General features: G+C 35.3%; 1 protein-coding gene across 1 annotated transcript in view; it reads left to right on the top strand.

Annotated features, from left to right (window-relative positions):
* EMILIN2 (elastin microfibril interfacer 2) overlaps window positions 1-18,399 on the top strand; it is an 89,783-nt gene that overhangs the window by 42,725 nt on the left and 28,659 nt on the right. The window contains exons 3-8 of the mRNA XM_053714955.1: window positions 1,422-1,594; window positions 2,288-4,201; window positions 8,346-8,669; window positions 9,520-9,549; window positions 11,948-11,983; window positions 14,845-14,976. Coding sequence (XP_053570930.1) covers window positions 1,422-1,594; window positions 2,288-4,201; window positions 8,346-8,669; window positions 9,520-9,549; window positions 11,948-11,983; window positions 14,845-14,976 — 2,609 coding nt within the window. The remainder of the gene's footprint in view (window positions 1-1,421; window positions 1,595-2,287; window positions 4,202-8,345; window positions 8,670-9,519; window positions 9,550-11,947; window positions 11,984-14,844; window positions 14,977-18,399) is intronic.

Below are 18,399 nucleotides of genomic sequence, written 5' to 3'. Positions count from 1 at the left end.
TAATGTATTGCAGCACATGTCCTAATCTGACCTATGTTCACTAATACTTTTGCGTTGTATGTTCAGTTAATCAGCCATCTGGGTTTAAATTCCAGCATATATACTACCAAACCACTATTATAGCTATTAAAAAGCTATAAACCAGTGGGAAAAAATATTGAGAGAACATGTTAATTGTGCAGGATTTACATACTTTGGAATTCAAGTTTTTGCTTAGCAATCACTATGTAAGAAATTAGGAAAAGTTGGATGTAAAATAATTTAAGACCTCTAAATCCTATCTATTAATCTTTTTTTCCCCAAATACTTCATGCATTTTTGGCAGCATTTAAAAATAAAACCAGAAATGGCCTAACCTTTCATTATAATACTTCTGCCAATCTTTGCTCCAATACTTTTATGCTTAGTTGGAAAGTCTAATGCATGAAACTCAATATTTACCATTGTTTAGAACACTGGAAATATTACACATTTTCAGAACACTCTGGCACTCTGAAATAATGTACATATAGTCAAATAGTTCCTTATATTATAACTGTATCTTAAAGGGACATAATATTCATATGCTTAATCATGTGTGCAGTGATGCAGCATAACTGTAAAAAGCTGAAAAGAAAATATCACCTGAGCATCTCTATGTAAAAAACGAAGATATTTTACCTCAAAAAAATTTCAGCTCACCAGTAAGGGCTCTGTAAACAGTTATACTTCAGCTGCTGTCCAGCTGCAAGTTAAAAACATAAAACAGCCAATCAGCATCAGCAGTGCTGAGGTAATGCTTTGCCTTTGCTGTGATATTATGAGATTAAACTGAATAGGAAAATAACATGACTATGCCTGCACATGACAGATGCACATTCCCTAGCTTGTCCTGGGATAAGCATCCTGACTGACTGCTTAAAGGGACATGAAACCCCAATTTTTTTTACATTAATTAGAAAGAGTGTGCAATTTTAAACAGCATTCTAATTTACTTCTACTTGTTTAATTCTCTTGATGTTATTTGCTGAAAAGCATATCTAGATAGGCTCAGTAGCTGCTGATTGGTGCGTGCACATAGATGCCTCGTGTGATTGGCTCACCCATATGCATTGCTATTTCTTCAACAAAGGATATCTAAACAATAAAACAAATTAGATAATATAAATAAATTTGAATGTTCTTTAACATTGTATTCTCTAACTGAATCATGAAAGAAAATTTTTGGGTTTAGTGGCCCTTTAAAGTCTTTTTACAGTTGGGTGTGAATACTTAGAAATTTGAGGTAAAACATCTTAATTTATTGCATAGAGATCTTCAGGTGATATTTTCTAGTCAGCTTTTTACAGCTATGCTGCATCAATTTCAAGTGCTTTAACATTTGAGTGTTTTTGTCTTAAATATTTAATAGCTGTTTTTTTTTTCTCAAATCTAATTTGCAGTTACAAAGCTAGTTTTAGACCGAGGTATACAACGTCATATAAAGTCGTCACTGAGATGGAATGGAGATGCTGTCCTGGTTACAAAGGTGTAGATTGCAAAGAAGGCCCCAATGAAAAAGTGAAGCAAATTTCGTTCCAGACTCCCCCTCCCAATGATGTACAGAAAGAGCTAGGTAAGTGTCTAATTTATTACATCAGTAGCTCATCTTACAAAAGGAAATTATATGGATTAAAAAAGTAATTGAAATGTATTATAATTAGTGTTTAAATTAGCCCACAAGCTTCACTAAAGACTGACCTGCATAATGAATTGTAAATTGTTTGCATGGGAACAATAACTGCACATTCCGTTGCATTTTTGCTTTTTTCTTCAAGAAGTTTATTAAAGAGACAGTAAAAACCTTAATTACAAGACATTTCTGTTGTGTTGCTAAAGAATAGCATATCAGCCACATCTCAATGTTTTAAAAACAAATTAGCATCTTTTTTATTGTCTGTGCACTCTCCCCAACTAGGAAATCTAGAACCAGTGACTTTTTTTCTTTGACATTGGGTAGTTTAAATTTCATGCTTTCGAAGAAACCTATTTTTCACATATGGTTCAGGATAGCAGACAGGTATTGACTTTATCTTGTTTGTAAGTCTGGTGTTACAAATGCTCGTTATAGAAAGTACAAAGGCTTTCTTCTTTAGTTTTGAAGAATATAAAGTGGCCAAAGCATAGTCTAGAAGTCCTATACTTTGAAGAAATGTTACCTGCTATTTTCAGTACAGAATTTTCTTTTTGATAAATTCACTTTTTTGTATTAGCCTTTAAAACTAGTTTTTGATTCCTGTATAATGTAATATTTTTTATTTTCAAACAGATAGATCTGGACTACAGCAAAAAACAGAGGATCCAAAAAAAGAATTACAAGAACTGAAAGAAGCCCAAGGAGGAAAAATTCAGTATCTCGAAAATGAAATACTTCAACTTACCAAGACAGTGATTGATTTACAATCGTCTTTAGCAGGGGTAAATGATAATTTAAAGATCACTATTCAAGAAGATGTAAGTAAGATCCTAGAACAGATGTTAAACAACCTACCACGCACGGATAGTGCTCGTGGTGGTAACACTGATATTTTGTATTTACCTGGGATTTCTGGTAGTGCTGAAAGAGATGATGGCGTGAAAGATATTATTTCGGAATTAGCAGATCTTAAAGAAGCTTTGAAAAACAAAAGTGATCAGATACAGGAACTAAATGAAAAAATAAATTCGTATGAAGAACGATTACAGGAATTCGAAGAGACATCACGTCAACCTGCAGTGACTGCGTCTAGTGTAAATGTACATCAGACATACGTAGATGAGAAATTTGAAGCATTTAGAGATGAAATGCTTGATGGCATTGACAGGAAAATGGCAGACCTGAAAAACTCTTGCGACTATAAATTGCTCAACGTTCAACAACAATGTGAAGAGAATGATAATACTTGCTCGGGAGTTGCAGAGCTTCTTAAAGAGAAAGAAGAGAATTTAATGAAAGAAATAAATCAACTACGAGCAGAAATAAAACAGTCAGGAAGTTCAGGTTGCAAAAAAGAAGACTTTGATTCTAAAATAAACAATTTGGATCTAAAAATTGAAAGGATTGGCGATGCTAACAAAGCTTTAAATGCCAGGTTTGATAATGAAATAAATCATATTATTGGTTATGGACCAGACAATACCTTTGAAGAAAGGCTAAATGAGTTAGATTTTAAAATTAATGTAACGGAAAAAAATGCAGAAGAACATTGCTTTTATATTGAAGAAACACTGAGAAATTTGATTACCTCTAATTCAGATGGCGTTAAAAATCTACTTGGAACAAAACTGCAGTCACTAGAAGATAGACTTGAAAGAGCAGTTTTGGATATTTCTAATATCTCTTCTGATGGAACATATTTTAGCATAGGGCCAGCTGTTCATAATGATCCAGATACCTTTAATGAAAATCTTATAAATGAAATAAATGGGCTTAAGCACACAGTTCAAATAATTGAAGATGATTTGCAGTCAATGGCACACGATAAGGAAGAAAATCAGAGAAACAATGAAATATACAGAAATAAATACCAAGTTTTGTTTGATAAATTAAATGACAATTATCTACTATTAAAGTCTTTAAATAATAGTATGAATCAAAACTTTGGCTTAATTCAAAAGAACAAGTTTGATATCACCACAGTACAAGGAGATCTAGGAATGCTTCAATTCAAATTACGGAATACGGATACCGATGTGAAGTCATTAAACAATGAGATGAAACTTCTTAAAGATCAGTTATTGCACGTGAATTCTTCTGTCACAAATGCACAAAAAGGACTTTATTCAAGGATCAATGAAGTCCATACTTTATTTAACAATACCTCATACTCTTCAAATGAAAACTGTTGTAATAGTCTTCAGGGCAAATTTGAGCTACTAAGTAGTCAAGTCAGTGAAAAAGGAAAATGTTCTGAAAATACTCAGGGAATCCGAAAGGAGATTTCAAATGTTGATGCTAGAGTTTCAAAACTGGAGAATGTTTGTGGGAAACTGGACACTGTCTCTGGCAGTTTGCAGAGGATAAAAGAAGGGCTTAACAAGCATGTTACCAGTTTGTGGAACTGTATACATACCATAAATGGGACAGTCAGGACACATTCCAGAGACATTTTTAGCCTCAGGAATTCAGTTGAGGTGTTTAATAATCAAATCACAGAAATTACTTCGGGCCTGCACGGTCTTCTAAACGCTCAGCCTGGAGCAGGTAAGCTTTATTTATTTCTCCAGAAAAAAAATCAATAAGAAAACACACCAGCTGTGCATGTAACAATTACCCACTTAAATAAACATAAAAGCCATTTTTTTCTTTGATGCTTCTAAAAGCATTTGTAATGTCTAGCAGTTTGTTTTGTTTTTTGAAACAGATGTTCCTTTAAAAAAAAAAATCACTGCCCACCAATAGAGGTAGGAGATGTCAGCCAGTGAGGAATTGTTAATTAAGATGTTTATAGGAAAGCTAATTTAAGTGTATGATATAATTTTGGGGAGGGATTAATCTCCATTTAAGAAACAAGTAACCGGTAAAGCAGACTGCCATTTCTTATTTACATGGTTTTATACTTATAATTATAGAAGAAAATTTTACATCAAAGTTTAAATGACTTGAAAATGTATGGTGACGTCTAAACATTAAATACAGTAACAATGTATAAAAATGTATATAAAAAAAGGACAATGCAATAACACTTAGGGCTATATTTATCAATTTGTGAATGGACAATTTTTACATGTTGTGAACCTGTTAGCATTTCATCTCAAATTGTGGGGCGCATTTGTTTCCCATTGTACAAGTGTTCAACCAATTGCGTGAGAGTAGGACTTGTCAATCATCCTGGTTGAATGAATCTGGGTGATTTTTATATACCAACTCTAAGTTGGTTTGAGGGTTTATGAAGCAGCGCGTTAACCAATCGTTATGTTCGTGTAGTGATAAATCTAGCCCTTACGCTGAGATACAAATAGGCAGATTTTTTGCTTTACAGTTAAGGGGACAGTAACATCTTTAAAGAAAGACAGAAATAGAGTTGGACGGGGCACACAGACTTGAAGGAAAAAAAGAGGCCTGTAGGGAGCAGAATTTAGTTATGTACAACGACGGGACTACCATTGGTGCAGGAGGGGCATTGGCACCAGGGCACAAGTGCTGGAGGCCCCAAAACAGCCAAGCCTATGCAGTCATTATCTGTATATAGATACTCAAATCATTATATATATATATATATATATATAAAATATTCCCTATGTGCTTTGCACCCGGGGTTAACTACCTGAGTCCCTGATAGCTTTCCGTGTTTTGTATGTGTGTGTATGTATTTCTGTATGTAGGTATATATACGTATGTGTATATATACATACATACACAGTGATGTAAAAAGATCACTACAGTTTCACAGTAAAGTTACTAGTTCCAAGAGAAAAAGTTACTACTCCACTCAATATTAAAATAGGAAAAAGTCAAACTCTTTACTCGTCCACTGCAATTTCTTATTTGTCCAGGGCTAGTGGACTAGTGTAAATTTTAAGCGCTATATATATATATATATATATATATATATATATATATATATATATATATATATATATATATATATATATATATATATACATATACATATACATATACATATACATACAGTATCTCACAAAAGTGAGTACACCCCTCACAGTGACAACACTCAAGAAATTACACTTTGCTACAATGTAGTGAGTGTACAGCCTGTATAACAGTGTAAATTTGCTGTCCCCTAAAAATAACTCAACACATAGCCATTAATGTCTAAACCGTTGGCAACAAAAGTGAGTACACCCCTAAGTGGAAATGTCCTAATAAGACCCAATTAGCCTTTTTCCCTCCCCGGTGTCATGTGACTCGTTAGTCTCAGGTGTGAATGGGAAGCAAGTGTGTTAAATTTGCTGTTATCGCTCTCACACTCTCTCATACTGGTCATTGGAAGTTCAAAATGGCACCTCATAGCAAAGAACTCTCTGAGGATCTGAAAAATATAATTGTTGCTCTACATAAAGATGGCCTAGGCTATAAGAAGATTGCCAAGACCCTGAAACTGAGCTGCAGCACGGTGGGCAAAACCATACAGCGGTTTCACAGGGCGGGTTCCACTCAGAACAGGCCTCGTCATGGTCGACCAAAGAGGTTGAGTGCACATGCTCAGCGTCATATCCAGAGGTTGTCTTTGGGAAATAGACATATAAGTGCTACTAGCATTGCTGCAGAGGTTGAAGGGGTGTGGGGTCAGTCTGTCAGTGCTCAGACCATACGCAGCACACTGCATCAAATTGGTCTGCATGGCTGTTGTTCCAGAAGGAAGCCTTTTCTAAAGATGATGCACAAGAAAGCCCTCAAAAAGTTTGCTTAAGACAAGCAGACTAAGGACATGGATTACTGGAACCATGTCCTGTGGTCCGATGAGACCAAGATAAATGTATTAGGTTCAGATGGTGTCAAGCGTGTGTGGCCGCAACCAGATGAGGAGTACAAATACAAGTATGTCTTGCCTACAGTCAAGCTTATTGGTGGAAGTGTTATGGTCTAGGCCTGCATGAGTGCTGCTGGCACTGGGGAGCTACAGTTCATTGACGAAACCATGAATGCCAACATGTACTGTGACATACTGAAGCAGAGCATGATCCCCTCCCTTCGGAGACTGGGCCGCAGGGCAGTATTCCAACATAACGACCCTAAACACACCTCCAAGACGACCACTTCCTTGCTTAAGAAGCTGAAGGTAAAGGTGATGGACTGGCCAAGCATGTCTCCAGACCTAAACCCTATTGAGCATCTGTGGGGCATCCTCAAACAGAAGGTGCGGGAGTGCAAAGTCTCTAACATCCACCAGCTCCGTGATGTTGTCATGGAGGAGTGAAAGAGGACTCCAGTGGCAACCTGTGAACTCCATGCCCAAGAGGGTTAGGGCAGTGCTGGAAAATAATGGTGGCCACATAAAGTATTGACACTTTGGGCCCAATTTGGACATTTACACTTAGGGGTGTACTCACTTTTGTTGCCAACGGTTAAGACATTAATGGCTGTGTGTTGAGTTATTTTGAGGGGACAACAAATGTACACTGTTATACAGGCTGTGCACTCTCTACTTTACATTGTAGCAAAGTGTCATTTCTTCAGTGTTGTCACATGAAAAGATATAATAAAATATTTACAAAAATGTGAGGGGTGTACTCACTAAATTACCTTTGGTTTCTTTGCTCTATGTCCCTCTGCTACTAGTTATGTAGATTAATAAAATACAAAAAAGCTTCAGATTCCTCCACGTCAGCACAGAAGAGGAAAAAAGTGATTGATATTACCCTTCAACATTCAGTTGTGCAATGTTCTTAGTGAAAAATAAGTCATAGGAATTCAATTAAATAGAACACATTTTTTTTAGTAACTTTTTTTTTTTAATTTTATTATCTATCATTACGTAAATTATCTTTTGAATCAGTACTATGAAGTTGAGGTTTTAAAGGGACAGCAATATGTGAAACTTTGTAACACAGAAAAAAAACATTTGCATTCTTGAATATTTTTTTCTGCTGTGTGTAGCCAAATCTTTATTGCCACTCACTTGTTTTGGCACTAGTGGTACCACTTTCTCCAAAATTGTTGTCTTGTGTCTGGATTCAATAGAAATTCAAAAAAATTTATAAAATACTTTGTGCTGAAAGTTCCTTTATTTACCCGCAGCTTATTTTGTGATGAGTGCCGCAGGCCACCCACGGCAGAACGCTATTTTATCATTGAGGTTATGTTAACCAATAGCGTGCTAGCCATACAGCATAATGCCAACTGGGCTGCACAGCTATTGGCTAAGAGGTGGAAATGTTACCTCATTGAAAAATAACTTTCTCCCGTGGGCGGCCTGAGGAGCTTAGCATGGCATACACTGCTGGCAAATAAAGGCACTTTCAGCATGAAGTATTTTATACTTCATGACTGAGGGTCCCTTTATTTGTAACACTGGTAAATCCTAGCCTTTCAAAAACACTAGGATTTACCATCACTTTAAGGGCTGAATTATCAAGCTCCAAATGGCCCCTGATGCCCCTGTTTTCGCGTGACCCTTCAGGCTTGCCAGAAACAGCAGTTATGAAGCAGCTGCTCCATAACTTTTCCACCTGCTCTGAGGCTGCGGACATCAATCCGCCTGATCCTATACAATTGGGCTGATTGACACCCCCAGCTAGCGGCCGCAAATCTGCAGGGGGCGGCATTGCACAAGCAGTTCACCAGACTGAACCACCCCTGATTTGTAGCACGATAAGATTACTCATTTCAGGTATATTAGCATACTAACATGTTTTCACTGTACACTTTTTGTTTGCTTTTCTAGGAAAGGAAACAGATCAGACCTACCAAACAAGAATTATACCTCAGCCTCCACCAAGAATACCAGAAAAGCCTTCACAGGTACCACAACAACCAATTTATCCACAACCACCTCAAGACCCAACTTATGTTAAGCCACAACCAGAACCACCACAACCACAGCCACCTTATGTTAATGTGAAAATTCTCCCGGGCACCAATGGTTTCATAATTGAGTCTGGTCAGGCTGGTCCCCCAGGAAAGATTCTTAAATCTGAATCAGGACGTCCTCAAGGTGTTGATGGACAACAAGATATGCCTATGTCAACTGGAGTTGCTGGAGCTCCTGGTGAGATGATTATATACACTGTATATTTCCACATTTTTTGTTGTGCTTTTTTTTCCAGCTGACTCAGATCAATCCTGTGTCATATTATTTGTAGATTATAACTTTTTAAATGTAGTTTACAAAAGTGCACTTAAGTTTAATATAAAAAACACTAACATAGGGGGAGGGGCATATAATGAAAATAGGAGGAGTCAGCGAGATTGAGAACTGGGTTATGTAGGTTATTGTTGCTCTGGGTGGTGTTTGGATTATATGGGTGGAGTTTGGGCTAATTCTGGATCGTCCCAGATATTAAACAGTTATTGTGGGATATGCAGTAATTTATTTATTTTTTAAAGATGTTTTATAGTTTTGTAAAGAGCAACAAGAAAAGAAACCCATGTGTAGCATACAACTCTCATTGTTCTATAATATTAGAAAGGTTCCCATTTTTTGATCTCTTGGTTTTATTGTAATGCCTGTCGGTTCAGATGACTGTGCTTTTCCTCTGGCTTCACTTTACATATTGCTGAAACGATCATGAAAGACAAATAAATAGATTAAGAATTTTATTTCATAAGATTTTATTGTTTTACTTAATATGTAAAATGATGGTGTAAAGCAGTGTTTCTCAACCGCTGTCCTCAAGTCCAGGTTTTCATTATAGCTGAACTATAGCAAAGGTGAAATAGTCAGCTCATGGGTGAGAGCAGGTTAGTAACCATGGTTACTGATCAGCTGATTACTTAACCTGTGCTCTAGTTCAGCTATAATAAAAGCCTGGCCTGTTGGGCTACTTAAGGACCGCGGTTTAGAAACACTGGTGTAAATAATCACATGTCCGTAACTATCATTGATTTATCTGTTGTAGGATACCCCAAACCAACTGCAGAATCAAAAGGTAAGTCAAACTAATTTAATTAATTGTTTGCTAAAGGGGTATTCACAATTATGGTGCAGACTTTATTTGTGTAAAATATTTATACATTTGAGGACATATTATTAGTACTGGCTGTTGTGGTGTATTTGCCAGTCAGACCTTAGACCACAATCTTTTGGATATAGCTGATATATTATAACTTATGGCTATTTAATTTGATAATGTCTGGAGAGTGGCCGGAGAGTGTGTGTAAATGACCAACACAGTAATTAAAATGCCTGTGATCGAGTATCATCTCTCAGCTAAAGTAGCACATGCTTCACAGTTGCTGGGAACGGTCATTGCACTCACTGCATTCTCCCGCTCAAGTGGCTAAGCCTATGTGTGCATTCTTGTCAAGTGAACAAGTGCACAGGGCTGCATCCAAAGCCAGAAGTGGTACTGTATTCAGTTGTGTAAAATTGCAGTTCCTCAAGTCTTGAAAGCACAAAACGTGTAGATTGTATCAATATTCTTCTTGTTTTGGCGGAAGACCTGAATGGACTCTTGTTTGCATGCACATGGGAGCGTTCAAGAAAGGACTAAAAAACACTATCTTCTTTGAAAATATCCACATATTCTCATTGGCAAGAAAAACAGTAAACTTGTTGAACATTTTTATTCAGAATATGCAACTGAATATTTTTATTTAGAACGTGCTACACTTCTGGTATACAGAAATCTTTACATATTATAGATATTTCTAATTACAGGTATGCCTTCTTTTTTATAGTAAGTTCACTAGTCTAGTTATGAAAAAAAAAGAACCTAGATAGGGTCCGTCCACAAAAATATTAAAATGGAATTACTACCACTTTAATTTTTCCTTTAATTTACTATATATATTGTATGTTATTAGAATATATTTCCATTTTTAATATTCAAGTTTTTTTTTTTAATTTTTAAAGAATTTCTTAGACACAAATATATATTTGGAGAATTTTAGATTCTTAACAAATGTTAGCGAAATTTGCCATTGTTTCCAAAGCTGGAGAATTGGTAGTTAAGGTGTTATCTATCTTTTTAAACAATAAAAAAAGGGACAGTCAAGTCCCAAATACATTTTTATGATTCAGATAGGGCATGTAATTTTAAACAACTTTCCAATTTACTTTTATCACCAAGTTTGCAGTTGTTCTTTTGGTATTCTTAGTTGAAAGCTAAACCTAGGAGGCTCATATGCTAATTTCTTAGACCTTGAAGGCCGCCTCTAATCTGGCAGTTTTTCACCACTAGAGGGCATTAGTTCATGTGTTTCATATAGATGACATTGAGCTCACGCACGTGAAGTTACATAGGAGTGAGCACTGATTGGCTAAAATGCAAGTCTGTCAAAAGAACTGAAATAAGGGGGCAGTTTGCAGGGGCATAGATACAAGGTAATTACAGAGGTGAAACGTGTATTATTATAACTGTGTTGGTTATGCAAAACTAGGGAATGGGTAATAAAGGGATTATCTATCTTTTTAAACAACAACAATTCTGATGTTGACTGTCCCTTTAAGTAAAAGCTACTAAACTGAAACTAACATGTCAGTATCAATTTTGTACCTTCTACCAATTTACCAAATTAAAGTGCAAATGTTTATTATTCCAAAATCCAGTGAGTAATAGCAGGAAATACCCATCAGCCAATGAGCATTAGCCAGCAGTACAAAGCTGATACTGCTGCATTCATTTCATTAAAATTTACATTAAAGGGACATTAAACACTTTGAGATGGTAATATAAAATGATAAATTGTATATATAAAACAACTCTGCAATATACTTTCATTATTTATTTTGTCCTCTTTGCCTGTAATTCCATTCTGAAATTGTAAGCTTTTCAGTTCCTGTTAGACATGGAAGTGCAGAACACTGTTAAATCCAGCACAACCATTGGCTGCACACTCTAATGACCTATGTATAACTGTCCCTAATTGGCCACAGCAGAGAAGGTAACACAAGTTACAACATGGCAGCTCCCAGTGTTTTATAGACACTAAAACTTATTTTGTCACTAATGAAACTTTAAAAAATACATCTACATGTTAGTCATGGACTAATCTTTTCTTTGAATGCATCATTCTATCTAGCATGTATTTAGTATTTAATGTCCCTTTAAACTTTATTTTACATTTTCAATCAAAACTATCAACGTTTAAATACTGCTCATTCATATGGATGACAATACAAAAATGAAAACTGAGTATCCCTTTTATTTTTAATGTGATTAGACGAAAGTGAAGCAACATTTAAACTGTGATCAAACCTGGTTAGATATTTAATATGCATATAAATAAGTGTGTGTGTGTTTTATGAATATTCATATTTTAGTTGCATTTTGACTGCTTTTTATTTAATAATGTTTGTGACATTTGCTTTATTTTATCTTTCAGAGCATCCAAAAATTACAATCTTTTCAGAATCACTAGGTAATACATTTATTTTACATTATCATGATATTATTACATTACCTTAGTGGTATTGTATTGGCTTTATAAATCTATGTTCATTGCGTAAGCATGCGCACCAGTTTATTGTGTATTTTCAGATTTGTAAAACTAAAGACATTGGTGTCATGGTGTAATCCCTGCAGTTTAGCTGAAGGCTTCTGCTCCCTGAAGGGCAGAGATGGGATCTAAGAGTAAGATGATAAATCTGAAGTATTTACATGTCTTGTGATCAACACACAACCTCAGGAGGGAATACATAAATAAAACAAGGTTGTTTTGGCCTTAGGTTGATGCTTTAAGGCATTGCTCTTTATATGCAGATCCAAAATATGAACATAGCTTCTACTTCAGTCAAATAAAGGTGAAAGTGATATTCTAATGTAACAATGTCATGGTCTAATAGTGATGGTAAATTTAAACTTCTATAAACTTTCCAGCGGATTCTAAATTATATTCACAAGTAAACTGCTTCATTATATTTTTAAAATGTGACTTTATATAAGTAAAATTTAAATATAACTATTGTGTTTTGTGTTCTTGGCTCCTTTGCATTTGTTTTTATGTAGCGTAGTGATGTATAGAGAGGCCCCACCGTCTATAGTTGTTAATGTGCCCTCTTGAGAGTTAGATGATTTCCACATGCACAGATTGCCTGCACATGCGCCGGTTGTCTACTCAGCCACAATAGTAGAACTGATGGGCAATGTATTGCGCATGCGTGAAACTCTTACTGAAGCCCCCATATAAAGTGAGCCATGCAGCAGAGGAGATGACTGAGTGACGGCTGAGAAACGTCACCAGCAGAAAAAAAAGAAAGAAAAAAAAAGAGTACAACGTGGGGGGCAGATGTCAGATTAACTGTAACTCAAACTAATTGATACAATTAAAATAAATTATAACATTTCAAACATTATTCTATCAAACTGTAATCAGCAAATGCACTAACTTTCCCATAACGTTAATATAGAGCAGTGATGGGCAACTTGTTAACACATGGGAGTTGCATGTACTTTATAAGCCTTAAGTGTTGCATATACATTTCTGCCCATTAAACACACAAATAATATGATACTTCCTAAAAGTGTCCAGTTGAACAGGGCCTGGTTTAGGTTATGCTACAGAGTAACCTCTGTTCTAGGCCTTTTTTTAAATTGGTCCCACCAAGAGTCACAAAAATAAGTGCCCTAGGGTTGTATTTATCGCTGGGATCTCTGATATACATTGACTGAACCTCTTCCTGCTAGTAATATAAAGAGTACTGATTAATCCTAATATAGCTGTAAAGAAAGTGTAGGCTGCTGAAAGTCTCTATCTTAGACAAGTTGCAGTTATATTTAAAAAGAACTAAATAGATCACACCCCTTTAAAAACTTTTTGTTATCAAAGCTCGGATTAAGTATAATCAAATTAAAAATTGTTGCACAAGCTGCCAAAGTGGGTTAAAGGCACAGTTTTCTCCCCAACAATTAATTTTGCCTGCTGGAGTTTATTAAATTATTTAGAAATAGCTCCTTTACCTTTTTTATCAGCAATTGAAATATCTGATTATGCTTGTGGTATCCCTACCTTTTCCAAAAGCTTCTATTGTTACATATTGGCTATAGAAAAGCTGTGTAAACATAGCCAGCGGAAGAAATTACCTTCCCTGTAGGCTGTAGGAGAGATAAGTAATAAAATGTTCATTTTCAGTTGTTCTCTCTAAGTATTGGGGTTTGGTAAAAAGACTGAGATAATATAAAAAGCATGTGTGTACAGAAAGTGATAAAATAAAGAGATCTGATTTCCCTGCAAGCCATTTTGATGGGTTGTGGTTTCTAAGAACAAAATCAGCTATTTAATATAAAAAAATATATACCTATTGAAGGAATGTTTCATATATTTTATACTTTGCAAGTCATATGAAACGCATTAAGGGACAACTAATTTTACAATATATTGTCCCTTTTACAAATGTTTTAAATTGTATCCCTTTTCTTGATATGCAGGACATATGTTGGTTTATTTAAATAACTCTTAACAGCTACAAAAAGTGAGTGATGCTGCCATTTTATAATAGATATATACACAACCAGGCCCTGTGAGTGTGTTCTCAGTTTAATGTATATGATATAAAATTATACAAATTTACAGTGCCAGAAAGGGGCTGACAATAAAACTGCAGCTTAGTGAACCTTCACATACAGCTCCCAGACACTTATATTTTGCCCAGTTTGAGAACTTTTCCCCTCTATCTCCCCCATTCATGTAAAAGGTACAAAAATCAAACAGCACAGAAATACCTAATATTGTCATTGATCCACCGTGACTAATAGCTCCGCCCTCACTGCTGAGAGCCAATCCCAGCATCTCAGAGACTGGCAGGAAAATGATTTAGTGTCTCTTAATTCCTGTGGTGCTTCATTTGATTAACTACATGATTTTAGCTTCTAGCATTTATTTTTTTACATTTTTTAATAACACACATTAAAAAAAACGTTTCTTTTCCTCAGAAATGCATGGGTTTAATACATATATTTATTTAACATACCAACTGCATGAAATATGTTATAGCTCCTTGTGTTCGCCTTGTTGCTATTTAACTAAATCTATCTATCTGACAATATTTGTCAGATCATATAATACACCATATTAGAAAAACCTACAACATGATGAACATTTTAAATAAAGTTTTTTTTTAGCTGACAAGATCAGCCATATGAATTTGGTAATGTGTTTTAAATCATTAATATTTGTTTTCATTTTAACCATAGGAAATGTGCTCATTTGTGTTATGGTTTATGTGGTGACAGTAAAATGTATGATGTGGTTCTATGTTGTAACCTCAGTTCTTGTTCCCCCAGGAGCCACTGCTACAACATCTTTAGTGTCATTTTCTGCTGGACTGACTCAACTGCCAGATCATTTTGATGTTGGAATTATCCATTTTAACAAGGTTTTGGTTAACGATGGGGACCACTATAATCCATTAACAGGTAATGACCACGTCATCAATCAAGGCTTTAGTTCAATAAAATATAGTAAATAAAAACCATTGTGTCAGTAGACAGTATTAGCTAGTTTTTTGTTTTTTTTATTGAGGACAATATAAAAATGAATTAATAACAACATAATGATCATACACATCAAATATTCATATCATACTTGGGGGTTTGTAGTAGACATAGTGAAAGTCCTCTTTTTTCCATCTCTTTTAATTGGAGAGGTCACACTTGGACCGGTGGTATTGTGTAAGTCCATTGTAAGAGATTGTTGATAAGCATCACATAACAGTAAAACAGGGATAACTTGAAATAAGCTGATTCAACCCTATAAAGCCATAGAAGTACAATATCAGCATTTATTGTTGTTCATTTAAAAGGGTTAAGGCTCAACTGGGAATCTGCTAGAGTTTAGAGCTATAATTGAGATTTAATCTTATATATAGATGACACCTTAAGCTTTTGAATTAAGGTTAATAAAATGGGATAAAGGTAAAATAGTTAAACATGTGTATGAGCGTGACATTAAATTTAAAACTATGAGACTGCCGTGTTATATAAGTGCTTTTAGGGGAGTTACATTGTAAACCGTGACTCCGGCACCACTGCCACAGTTGTATACCCGATCGACTGATTGGCGGTTAAAAATACAAATTTTAAATCTGGAAACAAAAGGGGGTAATGATTACATTTAGGGATTGATAGAGTGGCGACATGTAAACTCAAGGTATTTTTAGCCGCATTCTTAAAGAAGGTGTTAATGTGCTCCATTGTACTCAGGGAGTCATAGGGAATAGGGAATTAACCTGACATTGATATATAACATGCTCCCTGCAAGGTAGTGGGAGTACCCAACATAAAGTAGTGTGACAGGTCTAACCCATATGCCGTGGAGCATTTATCAGCATATACAGCCAAATTATGTAAGAAACTAGCTTTATGAAGGTGTCCAAATGTAAGTTAATGCTACCAATAAGGAGGTATGATAAGATAAAAACAAATATTAACCAAAATCTGAAGCTCTCCGTTTCCCCCACAAGTCTGGATCTGCTTCAGTATTAGCTAGTTTTAACAATATATCATGACTATTTGGTATGTTTGTATAAAGAAAATGCACAGATCAGGGAGAGAATGATAATTATTGTAATAACAGGTTAATAGGTGATCTTAGCTTGCTGTGCAAATACAGACATATTTGTCCTGAAACATAGGGTGCCTGTAGTATACAAGACATTTTTGGGACAACTTTTATGTGTAAAGGACAGTGCTTCCAAGAGTGGCTTTCTGTTTTAATTCAACTGAGAAAGCTATTTATCTCACCCATCATTGTTTTTATTTATTAATCTAAAGTGTATTTAAACTACTAATATTAACAACACATATGGATGTCATTTATCTCAGACAACTAACACTGAAAAATGTAAGTAATATGGATCATATTGTTTTATACATAATGTAAGATTAATGAATGTTCCTCAACTCAAGATGGAGACATTTGAGACTGAAGGATTCTTACCTCCATATTCACATCCATTTGGATAACAGAAATGGAACATTTTAATTTCCAGTTTGTGAATCCTTTCGCACTGACCACTACTTCATTCATCTTTGTCAGTGTTATAGCAGCTCATCTGGCAAGATTCAGGTATGTCTGCAAATCCTTTCTGGCTGATATATTTGACAAAGCCTCATTAGCTTGTCTGGCGGCTAATCACATATTTGTTCACATATTATCAAAGGCAGATCAATCTTTCTGAACATTCTAAAAGCTCTCAAGTGCCTTCATTCTGTGAACTATTGTGGACACAAGATTGGCCAGTGTATTTCTTCCAGAGCAAACACTCTGGAATTTGTAGCACAAACTGATTCTTTGGGCATTGTGGATTTAGTTTAGTTTAGAACAGTGATTTTTAACCTTTTTTTTGCCGTGGCACACTTTTTTACATTAAAAAATCCTGTGGCACACCACCATCCCAAAATTAAAAAAAAATCACACATTGTAGCCTAATACAGCATATATATATATACACATACACACAAACACACGCATACTGTATGTATTGTGCTGTTATGCCATGCCTCATACAAACTACCCCTGCACTGGGAGTAAAAAACAAGCAAAGTTTAAAAAATGTTACACTGTTGTCAGTCTGCCGTGGCACACCTGAGGATCTCTCATGGCACACTAGTGTGCCACGGCACACTGGTTGAAAAACACTGGTTTAGAAAGTAGATCATGGGATTGCTAGAATTGAACTTCTAGCATAGAGTAACTGCAATTTTCTTGACTTATCTTAGATAATTAATTTCTTTCATCAGAGATTTTTCCTTAAAGTCAAATTCTTACTTTTGCATTGCTTTACAATAGATTTGTATACAAAAATATTTTAAAAACATTTAAAAACCTGAATTTTATTAGAAAAATAAGCATTGTTTTGCAGTCTTTGGACATGGCCATTAAGAAGCCTGTAGTTCCTTTTCTGTGGGCAATTAGGGACTTGAAAAGTCATCAAAATTACAGGAAAATAAGTCAAACAAATAATAAAAGTCCATTAAAAAGTTATTTTTAATTATGGGTAATTAAACATTTTATGGAGAATTACATTTTGAATTTAAAGTCTATTTAAGTTAGTGATTAGCATAGCACACCAGGAGACATTTTCTGCAGACAATCTGGACAGTCCTCTCCACAGTTTATAGTCTTTTCAGACAGGACGCATTTTAGAACCAGCCCAAAGCTCAGGGAATGTAGTTATTTCAGTAGTCCTCTTTTCCTGTAAATGTTTTGGAGTTCAGAGCAGGGTTTCTGATTCTTAAGACCTGGAACCCCTTCTGTATCAATATCGTATTTGCATTTGGTCTGGCAACAAGACAGCAATCAAGGTGTAAATAGCAGGTTTGCAATTTGCGAAACTGCAGCTATCCTCAGGTGTGCAGAAATCCATCTCAGGACAATTTCTGCAATTCATATTTCAAGTAATTTGACCCCTCCCCCCCAGTCAGAAGATTTATGGTTTTTCTACTAGGATGTTTTCCGACACATTTTCTTTATTGGAGAATTCTGCAAATGGATCTGAAACATGAAAAACTAAATGTCAAGTTTGTGCCAGAAACAGGGGTTCTGATTACTTTAGTCTGAATGAAATGGTAACTTCTTGGGGGGTTAAACCAGTTTATGTCTTCAAACTAATTTTGTTTTTCCTGCAAGGAATTCAATAGATCAAGATCTTCTGGTGCCTGCCTAACCTAGGAGAATTAGGTTTTCTTTTCTAATTTTTCTGAGGACATGTTTATTGACTTATTTTTCTGTATTGTTGGCCATACTTTTTACCATGCCCTTAAAGGGACAGTCTACTCCAGAATGTTTATTGTTTAAAAAGATAGATAATCCCTTTATTACCCATTCCCCAGTTTTGC

This window comes from Bombina bombina, chromosome 5, assembly GCF_027579735.1.
Source record: "Bombina bombina isolate aBomBom1 chromosome 5, aBomBom1.pri, whole genome shotgun sequence".
NCBI classification, from domain to species: Eukaryota; Metazoa; Chordata; class Amphibia; order Anura; family Bombinatoridae; genus Bombina; species Bombina bombina.
Note: the sequence above shows the minus strand (reverse complement) of the source record. Positions and strands in the feature narration are given on the sequence as shown.